The sequence below is a fragment of the Oreochromis aureus genome, linkage group 20 (assembly GCF_013358895.1).
Source record: "Oreochromis aureus strain Israel breed Guangdong linkage group 20, ZZ_aureus, whole genome shotgun sequence".
In the NCBI taxonomy this organism is placed as follows: domain Eukaryota; kingdom Metazoa; phylum Chordata; class Actinopteri; order Cichliformes; family Cichlidae; genus Oreochromis; species Oreochromis aureus.
Genome location: NC_052961.1, coordinates 26553004 through 26580866, shown reverse-complemented (window position 1 = coordinate 26580866; position 27863 = coordinate 26553004). Strand labels below are relative to the sequence as shown.

General features: G+C 37.9%; 1 protein-coding gene across 4 annotated transcripts; it reads left to right on the top strand.

Moving 5' to 3' along the window:
- Nucleotides 1-3294: 3294 nt before the first annotated feature.
- On the top strand, nt 3295-27338 carry osbpl2b (oxysterol binding protein-like 2b). Of its 4 annotated transcripts, XM_039604535.1 has the most exons (15): nt 3307-3394; nt 4041-4093; nt 18225-18597; nt 20913-21039; nt 21624-21699; nt 22140-22274; nt 22593-22690; nt 22787-22969; nt 23142-23249; nt 23826-23915; nt 24223-24343; nt 24754-24879; nt 24969-25092; nt 25523-25613; nt 26355-27338. In XM_039604535.1, the coding sequence occupies exons 3-15, from the start codon at nt 18561-18563 to the stop codon at nt 26455-26457; spliced, it is 1419 nt and encodes a 472-aa protein (XP_039460469.1). In that variant the 5' UTR covers nt 3307-3394; nt 4041-4093; nt 18225-18560; the 3' UTR covers nt 26458-27338. The 4 variants fall into 4 exon arrangements, with proteins under 4 accessions (XP_031611097.1, XP_039460469.1, XP_039460468.1 ...); XM_031755237.2 differs by lacking the exon at nt 4041-4093 and having other exon boundaries at nt 3295-3394; XM_039604534.1 differs by lacking the exons at nt 3307-3394; nt 4041-4093 and adding an exon at nt 12309-12443.
- The last annotated feature ends 525 nt before the right edge of the window (nt 27339-27863 follow it).

Below are 27863 nucleotides of genomic sequence, written 5' to 3'. Positions count from 1 at the left end.
CCCTTACATTGTTCAAAGCCATACGATGAGCAACAGCCAAAGGCCTCCTTATTGAATTAGTATTCAACAGTTTGGGTTACAGACCTCATTCAAAGACCATTTATCTTGTAGTTAGAGGAGGATCAAAATTCCCTTATTGCTGGAATCACTTTATCCAAAACACTCAGTTTCCACAATCATAAAGGGATGTTATTTCCTGAATGATATTTTTCTACAAATCAGCACAAAGAGAATATATACAGTACTGAGTAAATTTCTTTTTTATTTCTATTTCTTTATATTTCTATTGGGAAAAGGATTGAAACAGGTGTCTGTGAAGGTTCTCAGTCATCCAGGTCATTGTAGTCTAAGGAGCTTGGAAAGAAAAGTCAGGGGGTCCATTGTCCCTCTCGGGGGGATACTCCCACAGGGCTTAAATCTGGGACTCTCCACCATTTGACCATAGAACTGAAGAAGCTTCTCGGATGAGAGGTGAAATGTCTTCAAGTCACTTAAAGAAGTCCAGACGGTTTTCTGTCCAAGCTCCTTAGACTGAAACAGGTATAAAAATACACAGAAAAACAGTAAATAAGGCAACAAAAAGGAGTTTGTGTAATTCTAAACAGTCTATATTTGGTATGACCACCTTAATTCTTCATCAAAGCCTGAACTCTCTCAAACAAGCTTTCTCATAATTTCCTGAAGCAGCCTTCAGGAACAGTTCTCCAGGCTTGAAGGGCATTCCAAGCTCTGCCTGTCATTCCATTCTGTCACTCCCACACTGCTTCAGCAATGTTGATGTCTACTCTTGCACTCAGACTGTTTCTGATGAGGGTTTGGGAAATAATAGATAGATCAGCTGAAAGGCCAGATGCATCTCACAGATCTTGTCTCAGGTCTTTGTTGGATTTTCCCCCCCAATTTCTCAAGGACATGACTTGTAGATACTCTTCATCTACTGTAGATAGTTTTCTTTAAGCTTTAAACTTTTTCCTTTGTCCTTCTTTTGTCCACAGCAACTATTTTATGCCTTTCAAACGGGTAATTTTTAGCTGCTAGTAACAAAGTGCTGAAAGATACAATTTAAATTTGCTTTGTGCTAAGCTGTCCATAGACGCAAGGCTGATTGCAAGGCGCAAGGCACTTTTTATTGCTGAATTGGTCAGTAGTAAGTGGGTGAAAATAAAGAAAAATCCTCTGAAAAGGGTCAGGCACAAGGACTGGACTGAAAATGTGTGAAAAAGCGGCCAATGTCAAAAGAAAATCTTTGAAGGACTTTCAGAAAGCCTGGAGAACGACTGCTAAGGGCCACTTAAAAAAATAATCTTAAGTCTGGTTTCTTGAAAGCAAAATATATAGTAGGGCGTAAGAACTTTTCACAGTACTCTGTACAATTAGTTTCAAAGGTTTAGTTTCTGTGGGCTACTGACGTGTGAACAACTCAGGAAAAAACTTTAACTATCTTCTACCTCCATCTAGTGGTGAGTAGGGAAACTTGGCCTATACTTGGCAGTACACCAGGAAGAAAAACAAAACTTTGTTTGTATAATTGTATGATAAAGATCAAAGTATTTGCTTGACCACAGGTGAATTTAGAGGCAATTCATCGCAGCAAACAGGAAGTAAACTATTCAAATCATTGATGTTGTGAAGCAGATGAAGTCAAATGTTAAAACCAGCTGCTTTCTCTGCGTGATGCAAATTAAAGCAGAGAAAGTTTCTCTTTCTGATTTGTTCTTTTCAGATATTTTAAGCATTAAAGTTAAGACTTGCTTAACAGTCACGTAGCTTCTTTAGGCTCAACATAATGGTTTGATAATGGGTTTTTTTTGTGAATTATACATAGCAGGGTGAGCAGCTGTATCTGCAGTACATGATTGTGTCTTTGTGTGCGTGCGGTTGTGCACAAGCTGAACTCTTTGTCCCGCTGTGTGCCTGAATAGAAACCATTTTCTCCTTCTAGTCCACTGTTCTCTCTGCCTGTTCCCCTCCTCCTCATCTCCTGCAGTCTCTCATCCTATTCTCTGCCCCCCTCCCCCCCTCTTTTCTTCTCATCACACCATCATTATGCAACTCTGGGAAAAGAAACACACTGATTGTTTGTTTCCGAAAGAACAAATTACTACTGACAATTAAACTTTTCTCCATCCAACATTAAGATATAATGGCACTACAGATTCTTTTAGAAATACTCTTGATGCAACAGTGCATCATTAGTGCAATGGCCTGGTTTTGTGTCATCTGTGAAACAGTGTGGGCCTATGACCTGTGAGCCTTCAGTATATGTTATAAGAGGATATTGTAAAAGCTTTATCAGGCAATCAAATACAAGCCAACATGCACATCAGGGTACTAAATTGTGAATGTTTTATCATGTGCCTCGTTATTGCTTATGGCCCAGTTCTGCTCTAAGCAGGCTGCCTGCTATATCAAATAGATAAGCTCTATTACTGATGACAGATGATACAATCTCTGACTAAGCTGAAGCCATATAGATGTGAAATGAACATCAGATATTGAAAACCCTGTTCTGCTAAAGTAGCTGTGGAGCACAGTGTTAGTGATCAGCTGTGCAAAGCTGACCTTTGGTAGAGAAACCTCAGATGTTTTCAGAAATAGAATTACAATAACAGATTACAAATCACCTGCTGATTAGGGTATCAGAATGCAACAAGTTGAATATGTCCTCTTTTTGAGCAATCTGTCATAGCATTTTTATTTTATTTTCAAAATAATTATCATTAACACTGTCTCTGATCACAAAACATCCATGAACCACCATGAAGGGGCCTTTTAATTCCAGCCATTCTCATTGTGTTAGTCATGTTGATGATATTAGAGATGTTAGACAGCATTTCTTAAATATCTGATATATTTCTTATATATCAGTCTCCTGAGGTGTGGTTTTTACACGCAAACACAGACACACACACACACACACACACACACACACACACACACACACACACACACACACACACACACACACACACACACACACAGATAATATAAACATTACATTACAGTTACAAAGGCTGAAAGGATGTTTGGAACGAAACGCGCGCGCGCGCGTGTGTGTGTGTGTGTGTGTGTGTTTGGTCGATTTAGGTCTAAATCGAGAATATGTATATGTTCTGTAATTTATAATAATAGAGAATAAGCTGCAGATTCACAGCAATTAAAAAAAGAAAGGGGGGCATGTTTTAAAAAAAAAATCTGCTATTTAGTGCGCATTGTCATTGGTTAAACATTTCCTGAGTTAGATCTCATTGGCTGCAGACTGTGTCTGTCGTCTTTCTAACGACGCCCCCATTTGCCAGCTACTTCCGCTTCTGTGTCAAGCCAAGGCTACACAGTAAATTCTTGTCCATCTTTCTGGACTTGTAGATACATTCAGCCTGCTCACGCCACTCAGGTAGGATGACAGATATTTCGTCGCTCTTTCCATGGTCTTATATTTTCTTTTCAGTGCCCTAAATTTTGCTGTACCCTCTGTATTCAAAAAGGTGGCTAACTATGCTAGTTAGCCACCTTATTTTTCTTTAGCCCGCCCGCTAATGGTAACGCTAGCTGTCAAATTGCTCCGGCCAGCCTCGGCACTGTCAGTTTGTTGTGTGAGAACAATGATTTAAAAACATTGTTCTCATTTAGGAATATTATATAGTTCGTCACATGTTGATTCGGCAAGTTAAAGAATATGCTATTATGTTAGCAAGCATAGAGTTTACAGTAGCATTTATTAGATGGGTTGTCAGAGCTGGGTGCTTTTTAAGTTGTCAGTGAAGGTTTAATTGGTAGTTGATTTAGAATTTAATTATTATTTGGGTATTTTAATGTATTGTCAGTGCAAGCAAAACAATCAAGTTCCGTGTTATGACTGCTGGTAAAAAGGTCTTGATGGTTGAGTGTGAGGGAGTCCCTCAGAGGAAAACATCTTTTCAGATCAAAACCGTCACATTTTCCTCACCTGCAGCAGCAGCGTTTATGTAAAGGTGCAGATTAAAGTCATTTCCTATCACGTTTCACTGCCTCAGTAAACATTGGGAATGTCTCCCCGCCAGGCTGATTTCTTCCCGACTCCATCCGCGTCTGACTCGCAAGAGATTAAACAAAGGTTTGTCTTTTAAAGTTGGTGTACTTTAGGTCATTGACACAAGGTTTGCTCTGTTTGTCTACTCTCCCTAACAGACATATTGCTCAGTGGCCTTCATAGTAGTACTACTGCATGTTTCCACTGTCACTAAGGAACTTAATGTAAGGAAGTGATACTGTGTTACTGACGGTCAGTCTGCTTAGCATTGTTTGTTCATTTGATATAGATCTTTTGTAGATATGTCAGTAATAACTGTCAGGCAAGTCACAAATGTTTTGACTACCACAATTTGATAAAGTTGAACTAAAAACTTTGAACCAAGATAACGTCATCTAAGCAGATGATGAACAAAAGGTTCTCCTTTTTAAGAGTTCATTAAAAAAAATGGCAGGTTTTGTTTTTGGTGGTGGTGTTTATTTAGTTATTTTTTGTTTTTGTTTTTTGTTTTTTGGGGGGTGCATGGATGGTACAGTGGGAGTGGATCTTTTGGATCCTGTGGATTATGTTTTTTTGGACTCCCATAGCTGCTATATGTTGATCTTGGGACTTTGGAGGCCCAGCCAACACTTTAGAGTATTTTTCATGTACCTTGAACCATTCCTTGGCAGTTTTTGTGGTGTTACAGCATGCATTGTCCTGCCTGGAGAGTGAGCGCTGCTCCATGGGGGTCAGTTTAATTATGGGTTTTATTTGTCAAAGTATAAAAGCCGGGATGGAAAGTTTCCCAGCAGAACATTGCACTGAAAGGATGCTCTGTGTTATGTACTTCACGTAGTAGTGGTTTTATTGTGGCTAATCATCTTTTGTATGGTTCAGACTAAAGAGAACTTCCCTTTTTAAAAATGTTGTTGCTATCCACAGGAGTCTGAAGTTAGGAAGCACGACACATTTTGTTTTTATCTTTACATGAGATACTAGTCTGTCCTCTCTGGAGTTGCAGTTGTCATTTAGTTATGGGTTTTCCTCCCTAAGGTACCTTAATTACCCCCACTATAGTGTCTATGGCAATAGTCTCCATTTGAAAGGGGAGCTTTACACTGTGCTAGTAAACTACCTTAGAGTAATGTAGTTCCACTTGAGAGCTAGATGAGCAGATGTCCTTTGTTGAGACAGCAATTGCCTAGTTAAGGTGTTCATGGAAAATATGCTTATGAGCGCTCAGTTGTGGAATATCTGTGTTTTGTTTATGTTTTGCTTTTGTATTCTTTTTTTCTGCCTCTCACATTAGAAAAAGTATGTATGAGTACAGTTTGTCTTTCAGCATGATTGCACAAACGATTATCAGCCTGACCTTCATGAAGCTTGATGGAGCGGTGGTGCGTGGGCAGAGGAAAGACCCATTGAATTTTGGTGGATCTTTTTAAAAGAGCAAAATAGGGCAATGGCTCTGGTGGAGTTATGCCTGCCGTATGCTCATGTAGTTGAGTTCTGTGGCTAAATTTAAGGGAACAGGAAGGAGATGTTGCAAGGCATGTCCCAAAAGTTAGGTTTCAACACTGCTGAAAGGAATGTTGCAGCAATGGGACGGTCAGCAAATGCAAAATCAGTAGTCATATTTGGAGAGCAGGGAGGAGTCTTGGTGTAGGCATGTTTTCAGTGTGATTTGTGTGTTAGCAACTACTAAGTTGCTTCTACTAAGCTGAATTTGAATAAATATATTTAAGTAGAGCATGGGTGAAGACCCATGAAATTTTTAGTGCAGCTTTGTGTCTCTTTCTTTAAATTTCTAATTGAATGTTAAAAATAGATGATGTTGTTTATGTATCACATTGTATTGTGACATTCTGTCATTTGTACAGTTCATCCTATACATGAAACTGCACGATTTCCTCAAAAGATTCATAGTAAATCCGTGATGTTCAGTGACAGATGTTGCTGAAACAGAATGTCTTCCTTAACAACACTATTTGAGCTATGAGGTAAAGACTTGACTTTTAGTGTAGGTTTGTTTCTTGTTTTCTCTTTTATGTTTCTCATATTTGTTTACTGACAGTGAAGACAACTACAAAAGCAGTATGATAGTAAATTAAAGATGTTTCAGAAGTTTCTCTGAAGCAAAAAAAGACTGGTATATTTTTTTCTTTGGTAATTTATAACTCTAGGTGCCCTATAAAATGCAGTTAAAGTGTATTATGGTAATGTGCAATTGACTGGTTGTCTCTAAAATCAATTGGAAATGTGGCTCCACATACCTTTTTACCAAAATGCCAGAACGCAGAGAAAGTTTAAACCCAGTCAGCTGAACCTGTCAAATAACAACTCAAGTGCAAACAATGCTGATCACAAAACATGCTTTTGTGCACATGTTTTATCTAAACTCAGGAGTGCCACTGTTTGTGTTAATGGGTGGACAATTCAAGGGAGTTTCCAAGCAAGATGCTGAGCAGGCTTTGTTTCTGTATACACTGTGAAGGTAAAATTCCTCCTAGCAGGTTCTTCTTCCTAGCAGGTATCACTGGTATGCGCTGACTCACACTGTTCAGTGGTGATGTGTGTGTGAGAGAGTGTTTGTGAAACTATACGTTCAGCATCCTGCCCAGAATGAGACAGTATCTTATTCCCAGTGGGGTTTACTTGACTTCAAGCAGCAGTAGAATAAAGTGAACAAACTCCTCCCTTATATTTGAAAGACAAACAGACAGGTTAGACTAGCGTTGTCCTACACATATGATTGAGCTTAGCTATCAAGTACAACAAATTCAATGAAACATTTGTTTGGAGCTACCTTTAGTCTTTAGAAACTTACCTCATCAGTGTCAGGAGTGTTACTCAAAAAAAAAAAAGAGTGGGGGGGGAAAAAATAAAATAATACATTACATATTAATCATTACTTTTCTTAAAAATAATGCAGCGTTACTTTCTCTGATGGGTCATTAAGCAACTTGTTGCATTACTTCCAAGTTACTGCGTAACATGACCTTAAATGCGTTGGCACATAATTATCAGTTTACAGGTGGAAATGGAGGCTACAGTGCTGCAAGCCTGACTGATCATCATCACTACCTTTTGTTACTCATTGAAAATCAGGCTCTGACTGCTTGGCTGGGATCGGCATATACATACAGAGATGTAATTTGGTGCTTTATCTCTGGTATATGTACGCTGATTTCTTTAAATGTACGAATGTACTCCCCAGTTTTTGTGTGCTTGTTTGGGACATTTTTTTTCATCCCCTACTTCCTCACTTCTAAGGCTGAATGACTTATGCAATCTAGAGGTTACATGAGTCCTCAGTGTATTTCAGATGTTTCACTGGGAGCTTTTGTTATTATAGGGCAAGATTTTTTACTCTATCATTTAAATAATCTGTAAACATGTTTTACATTACAGTAAAGAGGAAGAAATACAAAAGGATAAAAAAAAAAATGTCTGACCAACATGGAAAAGATTTGTACTTGTTTCTCATAGGAGAGTTTAGCTTTTGTCACACATTTGAATTATTATTGCATATATCAGATGTAAAAGTGTATGTTTGAGGCTGATTGGGTGTGGTTTATTGCAGTTTCCTCTCTCTAAATGGATTAATGGTTTTAATGTTAGCACTACGGCTGCCACAAACGATTATTTTGCTAGTCGACTAGTCACCGATTATTTTTGCGATTATTCGACTAATCAGATCATGCATCCATTGGACGTAAAACGTACAGCTTATTTCACCAGCATGCATCTGCTCTTATATAACTATCATTAGCTTACAGCTTTAAGTGTTTAAGGTATGTGCTAACCAAAAATAAAGACAAGATGATAGTTTATTAAATTTTAATGACATTTGCAGATTGTTTCGGTGGAGTTTAATAAACTCAGCCGTCTGCTCCTTGCTATCTAAAATATAACAGGACACCGGAGTATATTCTCGAGCATCTCACACTTCTGATAATCAGTTGTCTGCTTGACGTTTATTCAGCTGTGTAAAAACTATAACTTTAATCTCAGCCAAACCGATTTACTCAGGAACAAATAAAATACTAAAAAAAGCCAAACAATAACATTTTTAAGTTATCTAAGTGACTTATATATCATGTTTAACCTGAGTAGCGAAAGACAGCGGTGGGTTTGAAAACGATTTGCCGGGAGTCTGGTGTTCTCACGGGCTCTAGTGAGCCTTCAACCCCGGCTAGCTATCGAGCTGGTGGGTAACAGACGTCTCCGAAAACGTCGGAGCGCTTTTGAAAATATGTGATGTCTTGATAAACTGAGGAGATATTTGAGGTTTACACAGCTACATTCTCGCCTGAAAATATGTTAAACGTTTATTTTGTGACCCAGAAAGAATAATAAGAGCGATATTAAAACTAACTAGCTGCCGCCATTGTTGAAAACTGAGCAGGGCCGTGCTATGAATTCTGGGACACAGCTTCTTCTTCTGGGTTTAACGGCAGCTGGCATCCTTGTACATGCAGTGCTGCCATCTTCTGTTTCAGTCCGTTATTACACTCTTAAATCCTACTACTTATTCCTGCGTCTTTGGGATCTTACAAAGCTTCAAACGACGTGTCGACTATTAAATTAGTCGTCGACGATTTTAATAGTCGACGTAATCGTGACTAGTCAACTAATCGTGGCAGCCCTAGTTAGCACTTAGTTTTTCTAAAGTGCTCCAGTCAGTGGATGTACTCCGTAAGGTTAGTCTTGTGATTGAAGTAGACTGAATTTGATTTCATAGGTGCGGTATACTATAATAAAGTCATTTGTGAATGATTGTCAGTTAGACCGTCTATTGGTCTTGTGCTCTACTTCCATTTGCCAGCTCTTTGGAAGAATCTATCTTATTACAGATGAGGGTTGTGATGAAAACAGGAAGTATGGAACACAAAATAAACTAATTTTGGTCATTTCCCCCAGTTAGACTCTTGCTCAAATAACTTTTGCTCTACATCAGTCTAGCACTGGCTTACAGTACAAACATTTGTGTTTTGTATGATGCTTGGGCTTAAGATGATCACGTAACAGCCTTTCCTGTATACAGACATGTTTCTGAAAAGATAAGAAACTAAAACATCATGAACCATCATAAACTACTGATTTGAACTTGGGGTGTGAGAGGTTTGAATCCCTGATAAGATGGCATTTTCTTGTTAACCAATATGGACCTCAGAAAAAATGGTGACCACACACATAATGTTGAGTTTGGATAAATTAAATCTTAAACTTACCATTAACCAAATACTTGTCTGTTCTGTGTTGTGTCTACACATAGCAGAAAACTTGGCAATGTACATGTTATGAATTGTATCTTTAAGTGCTTTGTTACCAGCAGCTTGTTGCAAAAACACATTATTTGCTCTCATTTCTTTAGTTGAATGTGCAAAAAATGTCAAAGATGACAGTTTGACAGATGTTGGTGCAAAAATATAATTTTACAAGTTAATTCTCAAAGAGCTATTGGCTGAAAACTTGGCATATCTCTGCATGGTGTGCAGAGACCTGATACAGGACCTGGGAAATGCATCTGATCCACCCATTGTTTGCCAAAGAAGATCTTTGAATGTTTTTCAAGAAGCCTAAAGAACTGTTCCTGGAGACTACTGACAGAAATTACAAGAATGCTTCAGTGGGGGAGTTTAGGCTGTGTTGAAGGATAAACTTTGTTAGAATAGTGCAAACACTTTTTTTTTTTTTTTTTTTTTACACTATATGTTCATGTGTATTTGCACCTGTTTCAATAAATCATTGTACCCATTTTCTAGCAAAATATAAGTTCAATATGACCCAAAATGAGTGACTGAGACTATGAGCTCAATGGCAAAATGTTTAGAGGCAAAAAAAGAAACACATTTTTCAGTAGATTTCTATAGGACTTGATGTGTCCTACCTCCAGCACAAAAGGTTAGGAATGAGCAGGCAGAGTGGTTGGGGTCACCACGTTCAACAAGACCGAGTTAGGTTTATTCCTCCTGAGTAACTTGCTGTTTTTCAGTAGTGCACTACTTTCTGAGTGCTTTCTGAGTTCAGTTCCTTGGGTTGCTGCTTTGGCTTTAGTTTACTTGCAACTACATCTACAGAGGACAAATGCCTATTAACACTCAGATCTCCATAGTGATTCTGTCCACCCCCCTCTTTTTTTTTTCTTCTTCTCCCCCCCCCCCTTTCTGCACTCATTAGTGCACAGACAGCACACACAGCAAAATGCTGCTCTGTGTTGAACTCCCTCTAACACAGTGGCCTGTCTGTGATTCTTGTTCCCACTGTTGTCTCACAGGCCACATTCACATCCTTCCTCCTCTCAGAATGGTAGATGAGACCCATTTCCTTCATCTTAACCTTGAGCCTTTGCTAGGAAAACTTTATCACATGACACAAATAGCAGTGTGACATTTAAGTATTTTGATGTCTATATAAAGTGTATCAGATGAATGACAGTGAATTGCAGTGGTTATCTGTGTGGCCTTATAATATGCATTTGGTATTATTTGACCGAAAAGTCCGGGACCTATCAAAGTGACATGAAATAACATCAGCACAGAGTATAATTTTGTCCTGGACCGCAGGTTCATAGAAATAAGCCTCTGTGTCACAGAGACTAGTAGCAGGAAAAAGTCCAGAACTGAACATGCTTATATGTGATGAGCTAATATTAACAACAGTAGCTAACATTTAGTTCACGCAGTCTTGCATTAGATATCCCTTCTGGCTGTGGTAGAACAGGTCTCTTAACAGTGGGCCACATTTGGGTTACAGAACAGTTGCAACAGTGAAGTCTTGTCTCGATGGCTACGTTCACACTGCAGGTCTTAATGCTCAATTCCGATTTTTTTGATCAAATCCGATTTTTTTTTTTTTGTCTGCTTGTTCACACTACAAATAAAATGCGACAGCAAACGCGCTCTAGTGTGAACGCTCAAAGCGGCAAAAGAAGATGTCACACACAACGCGCTCTGTATAGACCCAGACCAAACAGTATTGTTTGACTGATGGCCCTTAATATAAAGACTTCGGACTTTACGTTTCCCAATTTTTGCTTTAAGTTATTTTGTTATTTACATAATAATGTAAATAACCTAAAAATGATCCTTATTGCTGTTTTAGAGAGGAGCGGTGCTTCAAAGGATAGTTGCAGATTTCTGTCAGAATCTGCAGATTATACAGTACAAATAAAATGTTCACGTTGTCTTCCCAACAGTTTCACTGACATCTACACTGGATGGCCAGGAAGCGTTTTCTCAGGCGCTTCTCCGGCGCTGATAATTGGTGTCTGTCTTGTGTCAGTGACGTAAAAGACGGATTTAATGCGACATGACCGTTCAAACAGCAGTCGCTTTCTAAAACATCGGATATGTATCGGATTCAGTACCACATACGAAAGTGACCCAGATCGGTTTGAAAATATCGGTTTGTGCCGTTCACACTGTCATACCATGATCGGATATGGGTCGCATAGGGTCAAAAAAATCGGATTTGATGCGCTTTCGCCTGCAGTGTGAACGTAGCCTATATATGCACAAACAGAACCAAAGCACAAAAGCTTTCTTAGTTTCAGTGTGGACTTGCTGTCCTTGTGGGCTATCCTAACGCCATAAATCACTATGAGGAAAAATTGTTGGGGGGTATTAATAACTGTTGAAGTATTAAACAGTTATTCTACACTTGAACCTGGCCAGTGAGAATGTTAGCCATATAACTATTAGCTGATATCAGATGGACAGAAATCTAGCCCCAGGGAAACAAAAGTTACTGTACTTAAAGTGCTGGTCCCAAGTCTGGATACATGGCAGAGTAACCTTAGGAAGGGCAATTTGTACCAAATCAAACATGCGGTTCCATGTCATGTGGCAACCCATTTGGAAGTAAGGGAACAGTGTAAAGTGCCTCTATCTGCAAATAATAAAATGATAACGTTAATGTGGGAGCTAGGCAACAAATATTTTCAGGCCTACCTTTTTAGATATTTGTATCTGAAAACTGTTTTTGTTTTTCTTAGAGTCCCAGATTCAACAACTAGACAGAAATGGTGACACCTTACCTATTCTATTTAATCAGCAAAGAAAGTCCTGTGGCATGTCACCAGAATTACAGCACCTACTCAGGTGCAACTTTTCTCTAACTTTAGCCTTTTTTGGTTGTCTGCTATACAGTTTCTGCCATCAGTGGTGTGTTTGTGTGTGAAACTGACTTGGTATGTGGTATGTGTTTCACAGTCTGTAGAGGTGTGTCCCCTGTTGAGGTAGGTGTGTGTAAAGAGAAATATAGAGGTGTGTGTATGCTGTATCAGTATGTTGCATGGCAACCTTGTCCTTTAATTTCTTTCACCTTGGCTCTACCTCTGCCAGTCTCTTGACCCTCTCTCTTTGCGCCTTTTGGCTTTGGATGTTTTTGTCCGCGGTGGACAGCAGAGACGGACATTACTTGGCTTATTAATGGAATTTTGGCATCGGTAGGTTTGCATTTCAAATGATTTTACAACATTTGGTGACTAATTTTGCAATCTGTAATTAATGAAGGACTAGGAGTTTGATTTGACATTGACACAATCACTTGTTTTGTAACAGTTGCTTTAGTTTAAGTAGTGTCTTTTATTAAAATTAGAAAATCTAGGGATAAACTCTGCACGTTCCCTGTGAAGTATTTTAAAATGTCTGTCTTTGTCTTCAAAAGAGAAGACATTATTGGTGTTGTCACTATGTATTTATAAATCATTTTATCCAAAAACAAATGGATTTGTTCATGATATAAGGTTTTATTTTAGGTTTAGCTCAAGCTTTAATATATGACTGCTATATCTAATTTTGTAAGCAGCAGGTGATTAACCAGTTTATTTAAATATTGATTTAGAAAGTTTCATAACAGTTTTATTTACTTACTTTCTGGAAAAATGGACACTGACAGTGCATGACATGAACTAAATCAGAAAGCTTAGTCTGTGGGTCTGTATTTGAAATGAGCTACATGAATGAGGAATGAGGTAAAGTTATCTCTGTCCCAAAGCTTTATCTCTCTGTTCTGTGAATATTTTTTCATCTGCTGACTTATTTTGTGGCTACCTTTGGTGAGCTATTTTCTATGTACGGAGGAGAGTGGCTGTGGTGCTCATATGGTGCCATGTCTGTCATGGTTACGTAATGGCTCACAGGCGTGTGAGACGGCGAGTGATATGATCTGAGAGCTTGCTGCAGCCAATCGGATACCTCTCTTTTTCTCTCGCTGTCTGTGGGTGTGTGTGAGAATCTGTTCAATTTATCTGCACAATTCTGGAATGAAAAGTAAGTTCTTTTAAAAATCCAAGACTATCCCAAAACAAAACTTCTAAACATGGATTTAAACTGAAATTCAAGTTTTAGTGTGTACAGATAAAAATGGTGGCTTATCAGTGATTCTGAAGAATTTATTTTCACTTTCATCTATTGTTGCTGATGCTGAGAAGGAATCCTGGGAGTTCTACAAAATATAAAAGATTGACTAAATTAACAGTGTTGTTAACAGAATACTTTAGAGCACATAGAATTAATAGTTTAGAAAGTCTTTAATTTTCAAGTATTGCACTCAGGTTTGTGTATTTGAAAAGTAGTAAACTAATTATTCAGGTCAACATGTGCCTCTGAAACTGTGCTTCAGAACGGCTTTAAGAAATAGTGTTAGTTGGACATCTTACAAAGACCAGCTACAGCTTGAGGGTAGTAGTCATACTTTTTCTCAAGTGCTGCATCTCTATCAAAAGGAATTTTCTTATGATCTGAATAGGTTTAACCAACCTTATAAAATGGGTCTGCTTTTTAATGGGTTGTGAACAAAGAGCAGTTTGAGAAATGAGCTTAGAGTTCGAGCCGGTGTTGTCTTGACTGCAGGGACTTTGTAAACTACTGGAAACATGATACCTCCTGTTGCTTTTAAATACAAAATAAGAGTAGTCTAGTTGTGAGACTTGCCACTGAGACTTGGTTGTGGCTCAGGGCTGAAAGCATTATGTAATGAGATTAGGTTTAAACTGGCTTTAATACAATTTGACCAATTGCAGGCTGAAGACTAAAAGGTCCACAGCTTTACAGAGTTATATACTCCATAGAACTTTGCAACCAAGACAGCCTGCTATATCAGGAAATGTTGGCTAAATTCTTGCAAAGTTAATGATTAGTTGTATTAATGAATTTCATTTGGGTTAAGCAAGATCTGCACTGTCAAAATTGAATGTTGTAATGAATTTTTGAGGTTTCCTGAACAAAAGAATGATTGCAGGACCTGTAAGTCCACATTTTTTTTTTTTTTTTTTTTTTTTTTTTTTTTTTTTTCTGAGTGAGAACTAGGTCAGCTTATTGCATCGAGTCAGTAATGAAGTTCTGTTATTGATGATAGTTTCCATCACTAAAGCACACACTCATCATCTTCCTGTGAGCCTTAGTTGACCTAGGAAAATGTGAAGGATACCCATTTCTGATATTGGCCAATTTTAGAAAGCTTCATTGAAGGATATTGATTTTGGTGACAGAGATTGTATTACAACTGTGAAGTGGCCTGTCTATTGCACAGAACATTTAATGTCATACAAAACATGTTTTGTCTGTCATTCTGTTGCTATATACTATAGCTATATATAAGGTTCAGTGGTCAGGTATTTGGGGGGGATTCATTGGTGATGTGAAGACTGAAAAATGCCCTTTAACTGGCAGTTTTGTTCAGAAAATGCACTTGTGAATGATGGCCTTCCAAAATGTGAAAAAAAACAAAACAAAACTGTAACCTGATATGAATCTATAGTTTTAATATAGTAATATTTCTGCATTTAATTCCGTATTAAAATTATCACTAGACTGTGAATGTTAGATAGAGAACGTGTTCATCTTTCAATTAAGTGCTTTAAGGTAATACTTGCTGTAACATAATGTTCGCATAGCTTTCGCAGGCCACTGACTATGAATGCACTGAAATATGGATGATAAGGATTATCATACCCCAATTCAATCTTTAAAAAGTGAGTTTGAGAAAGTGGTGTTTTCTCCCATCATATTTAAGATACAGATCCTGGTAGAGAAGAGCATTAGTCAGATTTCCAAAATGTCCTGCAGAACTATTTAAAGATTTGGGAGTTCCCTAGTTTATGTGATTTGCGAGGCCACAGGAAATATCACGTTTGTCTTGTAGATCTTCTGACTGATATGATCAACTGATAACAGTCAATTCCCTTTTATAGTGGAATTTCTTTTTTTCTTTGCTTGTTGTTTGTTTTTAAAAACATTGGTATAAATCCTTTTTAATACTGAATACAGGAAAATGAGGGGTATTTTATTTATTAATTAAAAATAAAATAAAATCTAGATCTTATTTAAGCCAGCCTTTCAGCCTTACAAGTTAAAAAAATGCTGAGTTGGACACTGAGTTAACTGGTAAGATATTTGAATAATAGTTTATCATCCACTCTGTCCACCTTATCAATTGTGGACGCTGAGGCCAAAGTTCATGTGTGTGCGGAAGGCGTTTCCTTTCTCTGGCAAAGGTAAAACCCATCCACTGTGTAGAAATAGGCCAGGAGAGTGTGGAGAAGGACAGGAGAGTAGGAACAAGATTGAATTTGGTATTTTTATCTTCTAAATCATTTAGCTGTATGAGACTGGATATTTCTTTTGTTATTCTCTTTACACTGCAGGTATGTAAAGATTTTATAATGCTGGAGATGAGGTCTGCATTATTATTATGCATGTATTATTTAGACATTAACCTGTGCTCTCATGCAAATATTACTTTCAGGAGGATCCCAATAAACAGCAACTTGGTAAAAGGGAATTTAGGTTTACTGTTTAATATACAGTTATATTAATGTAATTAATATTCAGGTTTTTTGTGTTTATCGATGTTTAGGGATACTTTTTTTTTTTTTCCTTAAGCGTAACTTGCAGATATCAATTTATTTATTTATTTTTTGTATATCCCAGCTGTTAAATGGTGGAACACTGATGAAACTTGATCAGTGGGTTTATGACTATAAGAATGCAAAATATCAGGTTTTGGGAGTTTTCCATTAGATGGCTAGGGCCATGCCTTCATTTGTCAAAAATTTCTTCTAGCATGGGACTGTTTGTCCTACAGTAGGCACATACAAAAGTTATTTTTTATGGCAGTAGTAGATAAAAGTGTCAGTGTAATTTATTGGAAAATGGATTAAATAAAGAAAAAAATGCACAGAATTTAGTGGAATGAGATGTGTATGTCTTACACAAATTCACCCTTGCCACTTCTCCTTCCCTCAGGATGTGTAGCTTGCTCACCTAATTCTGAGACGGTCCCAATAAGCAGGACGTGGCTATAATAGAGTTTAGTTTTACTGTTTAATTGTATTTATTGGTATTTATTAGTATTTGGCTAGCTTGTGGTGTGTAAATATTAAGATTGCATATAATTTGAGTAATAGTTGTAAGTAAATATTGCATATGTGTAACCCTCCTAATCTAGGGTGCCATCTAGATTACATCTGTCATATTGTTGTTAACTTATGCGTTTCACATATGGCCTCATTCTTCTATCATCCTTATAAATCAAAGGGGCCAATTTAATTTTCATATATCTGTCTGGTATTCTAATCCTGATGTTTAGAGCCAGTGTTAAGATAAAATGGATAAAGGGGCCCTTGTTTACCTACTCCTGAGCTTGTGTGTGTGTGTGTGTGTGTGTGTGTGTGTGTGTGTGTGTGTGTGTGTCAACATTTGACATGTGGGGTGTGTCATAATAAAATGATGTATGCCATTTTGGTCATCTTATAATAATGGTAAGAACAGGCAGATGGTTGTAAAACTAAGCTGATATTTTGTTTTAAGTTGAAAAGTATTCTGTGTAATGGTGATAAATCTTTTTTACATATTGTGTGAGTTTTTAAATGTTAAATGGTTTTTGAATATGGTCAGCACAGTGAACAAATTCCTTTTTAAGTCCAGCTCGAGTTTTTCCTAACTAATTGACAGACTCATTGACCCACTGACATTACTTTTGTGTTCTGTGTGATGGATAAACTGGAGTTTCAGTTTATTATGAACTGTATTTCTTAAAGGTTAAGTTACTAATTAAACAACTTTTTTTTTTTTTACTACTTTCTTTTTACTTCCATGAAGTCCATGTTAAAGTGAGTTTTGAAACTCTGAAAACTCTGGCCTGGTAATTTTGACCTGGGGAGTTAGAGGTTATTCTGGGTCTTGCTTTTAAACTGGGTGAAGCTAATGTACCAAGCAGAGGGTAACAAAGACCCAGAATGCCTGTGACAGTGTTGTCCCAATTGTGTAACTACTGAACTAGAAACTTCTCTGTTTTCACGCATTAAGCCATGATGGACAAAATTGTGACTGTGACAGAATAAGCACACTTTGAGCAGATGGAACAGATGGTTAGATCCACTGTAAAGAGCATCAAGATTCTCTACATGTTTGTTTTATTTTTGAAGGTTATCGTTCAGGAAATGGAAGAAAATGTGTTACAATTTGGATTATTCTTAGTACATTAGTACTCGGAGCATGAACGATGCAATGACATTGTGAGCTACAGAAAGCTGCGCACAAAGGTCTTTGATTTGCCATTGAAATGTTGCTCTAGGGCTTGTTTGAATGTGTTTGAACACGAAGCATATGATGGTTTATATTCTCCCAAATTGTTTCAACTCCAAAGAAAGTTTAGGACAGCTCATTTTTGATTTCTCAGGCATCAGTTTGTAGCTTCACTAACCCTAACCCATTTCTTTGACTCAAAATAATTTGTAGCCATTTGCTCCCACACAGCATTAGGTCACTTAAGTAGAAATCCTTTGGGGGGGAGGGAAGAGGCTATGGCAATTTCAGTTATAAATTACCTTAAATTGCAGCATTATTGCAACCTAAGAACATTATGACCCCAACAGTATGTTTACACCCTTAAGGCCTTTGAACATAAAATTCATATAAAATTTGTGCAAGTAATTTGATTTCAAAAATGTTTTGACTTTGTTTTGGGGGATTTGTGCAAGGTGCTTGTTGTATAAAGGCATTTACAATTAAAATAAGAATAAAGGATTATACCCATTTTTAAGAAAAAACAAACAAAAAAGAACACATTTTGGAGATCTGAACTTTAATGTGTTGACTTTATTTTTCCACTTTTGACTTAAAAAAGTGGAGGGAACAAACAAAGCAAGTAAACAAAAGTTATAACCTTTTTATATTGATTGTTAGTAATATATTTGTTTCTTCTATTTTTTTTGTCTCTACAGGTTATTAATTTGCCTTGGTCAAAAGAGCCACATAAACTGAAGTTGGAATTACATCAGCTGTTTGTCTGCTAACTAAGTAGCTGATTTGCTCAAATTGACATCTGCTGGTGTCATTCCTCTGAGGACAGACCATCTGCTGAAAATCTGTGTGAAGCTGTATTTGGGACATTTTCTCTATATCAGACAAACATTGCTCTGTTGTTGTGGTGACACTCAAGCGAGACCTAGATTGACAGGTCTCCCTCCAGAGGAACTTTCCAGAGCAGCCACCAAAAGGAACATGTGCTAGAAGTTCAACATCTGTCCTAAACAACTGGTCAGCTTTGACTCTAGAAGATGAGCAATGACGATGAGTTCTTCGATGCCGTCACAGGTGGGCGCTTAATGTACATACTTATTGACATTTTTTCCCTCTAGTTTAGCTTTTATTAAGAAAGGGGAAAAAATCCATGCTTCCTGTATTTCAGGACTCTGTATTGTAAGCTTTGTAGTTTTCACTTTTTTCCCCCCTTTGGTAGTTTAAAAACTTAAAAAGGTTTAATCTTTGTTTTTATTAGGTCTTCATCTTCCTCTGGAAATTGCTACACTTTTTTTTTTTTTTTTTTTTTTTTTTTTTTATTTTATGTGCAAGAGGCTGCCACTCCTAATTAGATGGTTCATTTTTGTTGTTGAAGCACAATGCTGTCCAGTGGAACTCAACCTGCCTTAGTCTGATGATTAGCTGAATAATTCAGAGGTTGGCTGTCTTACGGCTATGATTAGTGATATCAAGAACAGCCAGGAGGGTGTGTGGTTCATACTCATGTGTCAGTGACCGCCCCAAATCAGCAATGTAATATTTTTATTTGATAACCTATTTGAGGAGGGCAGCTAGACTTAAATTTTTTAAAAAAAATTTTTGTTTGTTTGTTTGAGTGTGAGAGCAGTTAATAGTCCTTGAAGTCAGCACTCTCAGGATTTCATGCAGCCTAGTGTTACAGTCCAGGTGAGGGTCTGATATCACGCAATACCCATTTACAATTACAAAGTACAGTCGTGGTGACTCACCTGGGGTTTGTGAGCAAGCATTCTGGGTATTTGGAACCAGATACCTGGAAACTCAGGAGAGATGAACTTTGAACTGTTTACTCTAGGCACCTCTACCTCAAGTTTAGGAGACATCAACAATATAAAATCTCAGGATTAATGAAGTCAGCAGGTGCAGCTTCGGCATTGAATGCTGAAATGTGATTATAATATCTGAGAAATAAAGCCATGCAAACACTTTATTGTTGTAGATAAATTAGCAGTGCAGCCACTTATTTAACAGCTTGTTCTGTGCAGGGATGATAAGAGGGGGCAGGCAGGGTGGTGTTCTCTGTTAACAAATATTAGAATCACTGTTTTGCTGTTTGATTACCCCATGTTGACGTAGAGCCATTGCTATATGACTGTCAGCACTTTAGCAAGTCATTTCCATTCAGGTATAAAAAAAGGCTGTGTGTGTGCCTCCACCTGTCTGTGTGTCATTGTTATCATCATCTTAGTAATTTGAGACAGATGCAGAACAGGGCTGATCTATTATTCATGTGGTAGCATCAGGTATCATCTGGCTTGGCTTTAGCATCTTTTCCTTTTCTTAATTTACCCTCAAATATTTTGTTGTAACTATGAATTTTTAAAAAATGTGCTTGTTGATTTGCCCAGGGCACATCTTCATAGCACCTACAGAACCTTGAAAGACATGGTTGAAGTGCAGCTTATATAATACATGAAAAGAGATTATCGAATATTTAAAGTTTCACAACTCTGGCTTTGAGTCAACACTCCTGTGTGACAAATAATTTGTGATGCACATCCTGTATTTAATGAGTCAGTTTTATACTGTGCAATACATTTTGTTTCTCAGGAAGTGGAACTTGCTTTTCATGTCACCATTATTATGTCTGCAAATATTTACTAATACAAGCTGCAGGCTCTGTCTTTGATTGGGGAATCTAATTGTATGCTTTAAAGTAACCAGATTTCAGAAACGTAGAACATGCTAGCTGGGTTTGTGTCTAATCATTTAATTTAGACAGACTTTGTTCCTCCTTCCATCTTTTTTTTTTTTTTTTTTTTTTTTTTTTTTTTTTTTGTTAATGCTGAGAGGTTTCAGTACTAAAATAAAATATTTTATTGTGACTTATGTGACGATACTAACAATGCACCTTTGTACCTGACACCTGATTAGGTGTGTTTTCTGAGTAATGATAGTCATTAGTGTATTTTAATCTTTTGTTAATACACCATCTTGATTTGCCCACAACTCCACCCTACAGTACTACGTTGCAGATTATTCCAGCCCATTCTCATTCCCACGCCATGAACGTCTGCCTTTTTGTTAAATCCACTGATGAGATGCAAGATATTCACAATCTGTCATTTTTGAGTTTATGATGGAGAATATGACTCTCCTTATAATGTGCTTTCCTACATGTTGAACAATGATGCTGAAAGGTATTTATGTGTTAAATGTGCCCCTACGTTGTTGTGGCCAGGCTTCCTTATGTGAAAAGTTTTTAATTGAGACATGGATTTCTATTACCTCACAAACAAGTTTACTGTTGTTGTCCCAGGTTTCTTAGTTTACAACAAGTGAAGATGATATGGTGCGGATATCTGTGACGTTGGTTTACTTTGAATGCCACATTTCTTTTTCTCCCACAGGCCTGGAATCGGACGAGTCGTGCGAGGGGCTCTCGGAGGCCAGTTTCAAAGATGCACAAGGGATTGACAGCAGCAGCCAGAAGAACAATGGATCAGTCCCACAAGAAAATGGCATCAAGAAACACAGGTACTCCTGCATTCCTCACCCACATTCCATCTGCTGTGTGTGTACTTGTGTATTTGTGGATAAGTACTCTCTTGGTCAAAAACAATTGAGTTAAGTGGAAACTTTTTGGGCAGGGTCACAGTTGTAATGGCTAGGTTTCATACAAAACGCATACACAGAAAGGCACACAATGCTGCAATTTCTGGAAAAAGGCGGTGCGTCCTAATTCTTTTGGTGAAGTAGTTTAAATGTCATGTATTTTTAAACTTAGAAATAACAAGAGGTGAAAAAAGGGGAGTTTGTTGTTGTTGTTGTTCACAGTGGGGGGCTGACTTGGGTGACCTATATGTGAAGGTGTGATGTGTTCACTTGTGTTAATTTCCTTTTATCAATTTTAAGATGCTCGTGGAAAATTACCAAGAAGGAATTTTAGGATGGTTAGGTGACTGGCGCTAGTTCTTGTGAACAGCCCTGAGATGAATTGGCTTTGCACTTACTTATTCTTATCTCCGTGCAGAATTTCTTTATCTTCTGCCCTGATAACAAACCTAAACACACAATCTCTTATCTGCAACCTTGGATATTTCTTTTCTTCTTCATTTCAGGACATCTCTCCCTGCACCCATGTTTTCCAGAAACAATATCAGTGTGTGGGGTATCCTGAAAAAATGTATTGGACTGGTAAGGGCACACTGGTTATCAGACACGATTTAAGAGCTTCTCTTCTGTACGTGAAAGGCTTTCATAGAGAGGTTTTCATAGTCATATTGGGCAGTATTTACAGTTTGTATTTGCGCACAGATACACTGAAACAAGAAAAATCGATTACATAAAATTACTTGTTAAAACCACAATTTGTAAAACGTTTTAGAGGTTCAGTAGTATAAAGGTTAATATATTAGGTAGACATTGAGCTTTTTTCTATGTATATTTTTTTCATTATAGTTTAATTTTTTCCCCTTTACATGCACTACGGTGTTTAGTCATGTTGTATTTTACGAGTTAGTCTAGTTAACCTGTGGTTTAACTAGTGTTTAGTGCTTTGGCTGCTGTGACTCAATAATTTCAGCTTTTGTGATATTATGGAGTATATATTCAGCTTTTATCTTAATGTTAAACAGGAACTGTCCAAGATCACGATGCCCATTGCCTTCAACGAGCCGCTGAGCTTCCTGCAGAGAATTACAGAATATATGGAACACACTTACCTCATCAACAGAACCTCCTCAATGTCCGACTCCATAGAGCGCATGCGGGTAGGGAGAGACGTGGACACGCACTTTCTGTGTCATCTATCATGTTTCTCTGTTGTCACTCCTGACACTCTTCTCCACCCACTCCACCCTAGCTCCACACAATGACACTCTGTCTTCACCTCTCTTGTCTATTGCTTTGGATAGTTGTAGAGCCACCAAAAAAATGATGATCTAATCAAATATGATAAATGAAATGCAAATAATCTGGACATGCTATGGGGAGAAGGAAAAAACAAAACACTAACAGACATCATACTGAAGAGATGACTTGGACACCATACACACATGCTAACTTGGTCTGTAATTGTTTGTGTTTAGGCAGTAGCTGCTTTTGCTGTGTCAGCAGTTGCGTCGCAGTGGGACAGAACTGGAAAGCCCTTTAATCCCTTGTTGGGAGAGACCTACGAACTTATCAGGTACACACTTGCTTTTTCTTTGTTTGTTTGTTTTCTTTCTTGTTTTTGTTTTACCAGTTAGCTTTCACTCTCTCTTTTCACCCCTGCTTCTTGCAGAGAGGACCAGGGTTTCCGAATAGTGTCTGAGCAGGTATCCCATCATCCTCCAGTGAGTGCATTCCATGCAGAGAGCCTGGCTGGGGATTTCGTGTTCCACGGCTCCATCTACCCTAAACTCAAATTCTGGGGCAAGAGTGTTGAGGCAGAGCCTAAAGGGACTATCACACTAGAGCTACTCAAGTGGGTCACTTAAAATGTTTGCGTTTCAATTATTTATTAATTTATTTTAAGCTGAGAGTGATTTTTTTTTTTTTTCATTGGGTTATCTTCTTTTTTCACCTTTCCCTCTTAAAACTTCCTCCTTCATTCTTGTTTTCCAATTTTCTTCCTCCCCGCCGCAATTTTCCTCCAGGCACAGGGAGGCATACACATGGAGCAACCCTAACTGCTGTGTACACAATGTCATACTGGGAAAACTGTGGATAGAACAGTATGGCACAGTAGAAATAGTCAACCACAGGTATTTAAATCATGCATGCATTATAGAACTAGATACTAAGAAGTGTTTAACCTGTATTGATTGCAATGCTTCCCTATAACTAGAGTGAGGAAATGACTGCAGTCAAGTTCAGATGAAACACTGTAAGGCTAACAAATGTTTACCCACTGTTCTCCATTCCTGCAGTGCACCTTCCTTGTTTAGTTTAATACTAGACACCAGCCTGTTTATGCTCTGTGTGGCTTCTCGGGCAAATAACATCTCCTTCAACATTTATTTTTCCAGGAAAGCAGTGCAAAGCTTTTATTGTCCTTATTACTAAGCGTGCTGTGTCTTATTCACACAGTTGCACAGATTCATGCTGTGAATCAGCCAGACCTTACTTGCACAGACTAACTGCTGTCAAAACAGCAGGGTTTGAACGTGAACCTCTTTTATACAAATAGTCATGCAAAGTGATTTATATGAATGTTTAATTGCATGATAAATTCACCACTTTATAACATTGTCAAATAATGTTGCTTTGTCTGTTTAATTCACTATAATGAGCTCTGCCAGTGAAGAGATGTTAATTGGCTCGTCTCATTTTTCCTGCAGCACTGGAGACAAATGTGTGTTGAATTTCAAGCCCTGTGGGATGTTTGGCAAAGAGCTACACAAAGTGGAGGGATACATCCAAGACAAGAGGTTTGTGTTTACTCTTACTGGTTTGTCACCTACAGTGTGAATCTTTCTGTCTTCAAACGTTTAAAAAGACATGCTAATGCATTTTCGGGTTTTTTTTGTTTTTTTTTGTTTTTTTCAATCTCATTTTCCATTGTACTTTTCTTCTCCTATTATTGACAATTTTCTTTTTTACATCCCTTTTCTTTTTTTTGCCTTTTCTAACAATTTCTTCTCTCCACTTGCATCTCTAACTTTTTGTGTCTTGCCCTTTTGCTCCTTTTCTTGCCACATTTCCTTACTGTCGTTTTCATCTTCCGTTTCTATCCAGTAAAAAGAAGCTTGCTGTCATCTATGGGAAGTGGACTGAATGCATGTGGAGTGTCGACCCTCAGGCCTATGAGGCACACAAGAAGTCTGAGAAGAAAGGGGACAACAAAAAGCAAAAAAATGTAAGAAGCTGTGCAACTAATATTTTAGATCTGCAATAAGAAATCACAAAAAACGGTGTACTGTTGGTCTGTGGGTTTTTTTTTCCTTTCTTTTTTTTAAATTCATGTAAGTCATATTTCCTTTTCTTCTTCTGTCTTGATTTCCTGTTATTGTCCACAGCAATCTGTGGTCGTATCCAGGTAAACCAACAAGCTTGTGTAGATCAGTGCAGACGTTTTTCAGCTCTCCCCCTTTTTAGTCTGCTCATTTATTTGTAGTTGTGTGCAAATGCTCCAAACTGCAGGTTTGGAAATAAACAGATACTGACAGAAGCTTTGATCTTGCTGGTAACCGTTTGTGCCTGCAGCGTTCATTTTCTGCTGATGCTATCATTTGGTGCAGTAGTTACAGTGAGTTGTATCATTCACAGGATGAACTTGAGGGCGCTGAGAACGATGACGCAGATGACATGCCCGAAGTCCAAGAGACTGTGTCTGTTGTACCAGGAAGCACTCTGTTGTGGAGGATAGACTCTAGACCAGCACACTCTTCTGTGGTATCAAAAATAAAGTTACACATCCATATAGGTGGCCCAGAACGCACACACACACTCCTCACAGCTTTTATTCTTTCTCCGTTTCCCAGATGTACAACTTCACAAACTTTGCGATGTGTCTGAATGAGCTGGAGCCCGGCATGGAGGCCATCCTGCCCCACACAGACTGTCGCTTCAGGCCTGACATCAGAGCAATGGAGAACGGCAACATGGGTAATTAATTTTTATCTGATCAAATTTGAATGCGTCTCTGGCTGACATTCAATAACTTGTTTGCCAGAACTGTTGTTTAAAAAGAAAACCAGTAAGCTATGACTATGTGGACGTTTAAGACGACATTTAGAATGATCACTCTGTAAAAGTAAAACAAAACACAACAACAACAAAAAAACAAAACTGAACCAATAAACAAAAGAAACCACAAATGTTTTACTTCTTCTGCTCAAAGCAAAGGAAGGACAACAATAAGTCAATGCTTCCACCTGCTGGATGTTGATGGTATTGTGCCAATCCAAACTGAGTGAGTGCCACAGGTGCCTAAAAAAAAAAATGCAAACAAATGAAATTAAAAGGGTAAATAAGCACAAGTCTTTTACTTGTTTTATTACAATCTGAAACCTTTTGACTCTTTGTTCATGTGAAGATGAGGCCAGTAAAGAAAAGGAAAGACTGGAGGAGAAACAGAGAGCTGCCAGAAAAGAGAGAGCCAAGAGAGATGAGGAGTGGTCTACCAGGTGAGAAACGCACACCAACACATGGATTCACTTTAATTCATTTTTCTGTGGTAACCTTTACAACAGCTTCAAAATATACCAAAAGTAATGAAGTTTTCATGATGCTGTTAGATGTCCAGTGTACATGAGAATAGCAGGGGGATTGTTGCAGTGGCGCAGAAACTGTTCTGGTTAGTTGTTATGAGTAGAGCTGAGCCCTAAAGGAGAATCTGTTAACATAAAGGTTAATCTACATTCCTACCCTCGCCCATGGCCACAACATGGAATGTAGCTTACTGCAGGTGTTAAGAAAATATTAACTACATAATGGATATTTTGTCAAATGCACTTACTTCCTTTTTTGACTGATAAGGTCAGTTCCACTCTCATTCTGTTTATTAAAATTGAAGCTATCAACATCCGCTTAGGTTATTACAAAGGCTGGAAACAGATTCGGTTAAGCGAAGTTTGTATATTTAAAGCGCACTAATCATTGATCAGATTTATTTGTTTATACCGTATGAAAACTGAAGTTTATGAAGAACGTTTTGAACTGAATAATGGATTAAAAGAGCTGCAGGCTGGAGACGCAGAAAGGAAGGACAACTGTTAAGATTACAGATTGACAGAAAATGCAGGTGGAAAATAATACACAGAATTCTTGGAGGTTAATTGTAAAAGTTATATCAAGAAACTGGTAACACACTTAAAACCAAAGCCATGGTAAATCCCTGCAGAAGTGTAACGTGTTTGATATTTTAGGTGGTTCCAGATGGGCACCAATCCATACACAGGCTCCCAGGATTGGATCTACACTGGTGGATACTTCAACAGGAACTACCAAGACTTGCCCGATATCTACTGAAAGCCTACTTGCCTTCCTCCTCCTCCTCCATATCTGTAACCTGCAGTACCCCACCTGCCCCCCGTCATTAACTGGAGATAAAATGATACAAATCAACAAAGGCACACCAACTCAGATTGGAAATGGATACAAAGAAGCTGAACGTTTGCCACTTGTTGACTGCCGAGTCTTCAGTAAAACTGGTTGTTTTGGGGTTTTGTTTTGTTTTTGTTTTTTTTGCCCCCCCCACCCTCCCACTTAAGAGAAGTTGTTATATTATCTCCAAGTCTTACTCTCCATCATCGACAAACATCTCCTGTGTCCCTGCTGAAGCACCCTATAGAGCACAATGGCCATTTAATTCCAGGCCAATCCCTCTGGCAGAGAGTTGGTAACAACTCAAAAACCTCACAGGTCCGTTCTGAATGTTTAACATCTTTGCTATTGAACTCTCTGCTCCGAGGATCTGCCTGCCAAGACTCTTGATGGCAGCATTTTAAAAACATTCACGTGTCATAAATGAGTAAAGTAAAAACAAAGACCCGATAATCACAACGATGGATACATGGATGCAGACGAACACCCATGCTCTTTGAATTGAAGATGGACTTTGAGGATGTTTTGTTTTTTCTTTTCACTCTCTCTTTTTGTTTTGTTTTGTTTTGTTTTTTTAAAAATATTTGGCAAAATTTTAAAGATTTAAACACTCAAAATACTTCAGTTATATACTACTCTTTGAGCAACAAATAAGTTATGAGTGATCATTATGTTGGTCAAAACAAATCAAATGCAATTAAGACTTCATTACTGTCCATGTGTCTTATCCTGAAAATGATTAATATCTGCTGATAGTCTCAAATAATTTTGTAAAGTTTGATTGATATTAAAATGAGTAAAGATCACTACTATAAAGCATACGTTTCCCTGACAACAAAAACAGAATTGGAATCGGGAAAACAAAGCAACAAATAGTTCAGATATTCATGGAAATGGCTGAATACCCTGCTTTAACCTTTAAGCAACATGCATAACCTGGCTGATGCGTGATTTGGTTTCACACAGGTGCAAGTATTCCATCGTCTGATTTCTGCATCTTTCTTTTTAGCTTTTAAGATGCTGAGGTTTGAAGTTTGCATTTACCCCCTCTGGCAGGTTACAAGACCGTAACCTATTGGCAGTACATACATATAGCAGTACATATTGGTTGCATTTCGCCAGTTTAACATGTGACTTTAAAGGATAAGAGTGTTGATCTGCAGCTGCTTGTGAATGAAACTGTTGTTCAGTGGTTTTCTTCTTTGTTTTAACAAGTGAATGAAAAATAATTCCAAAAAGACTAGAAGTAAATATTACAGTGAGGGTATGTGCTCATCTATTGTGTGAACCAGTGTATAAATGCGGACAAGCACCTAAAAGCCATATTAACA

Excerpts from the sequence above, each read along its gene's own strand:
- osbpl2b (XM_031755237.2), top strand. The coding sequence starts at position 18,561 with ATGAGCAATGACGATGAGTTCTTCGATGCCGTCACAG. Across the intron at positions 18,598-20,912 it reads GTTCTTCGATGCCGTCACAG|GCCTGGAATCGGACGAGTCG; the intron begins GTGGGCGCTTAA and ends TTTCTCCCACAG. Across the intron at positions 21,040-21,623 it reads AATGGCATCAAGAAACACAG|GACATCTCTCCCTGCACCCA; the intron begins GTACTCCTGCAT and ends TCTTCATTTCAG.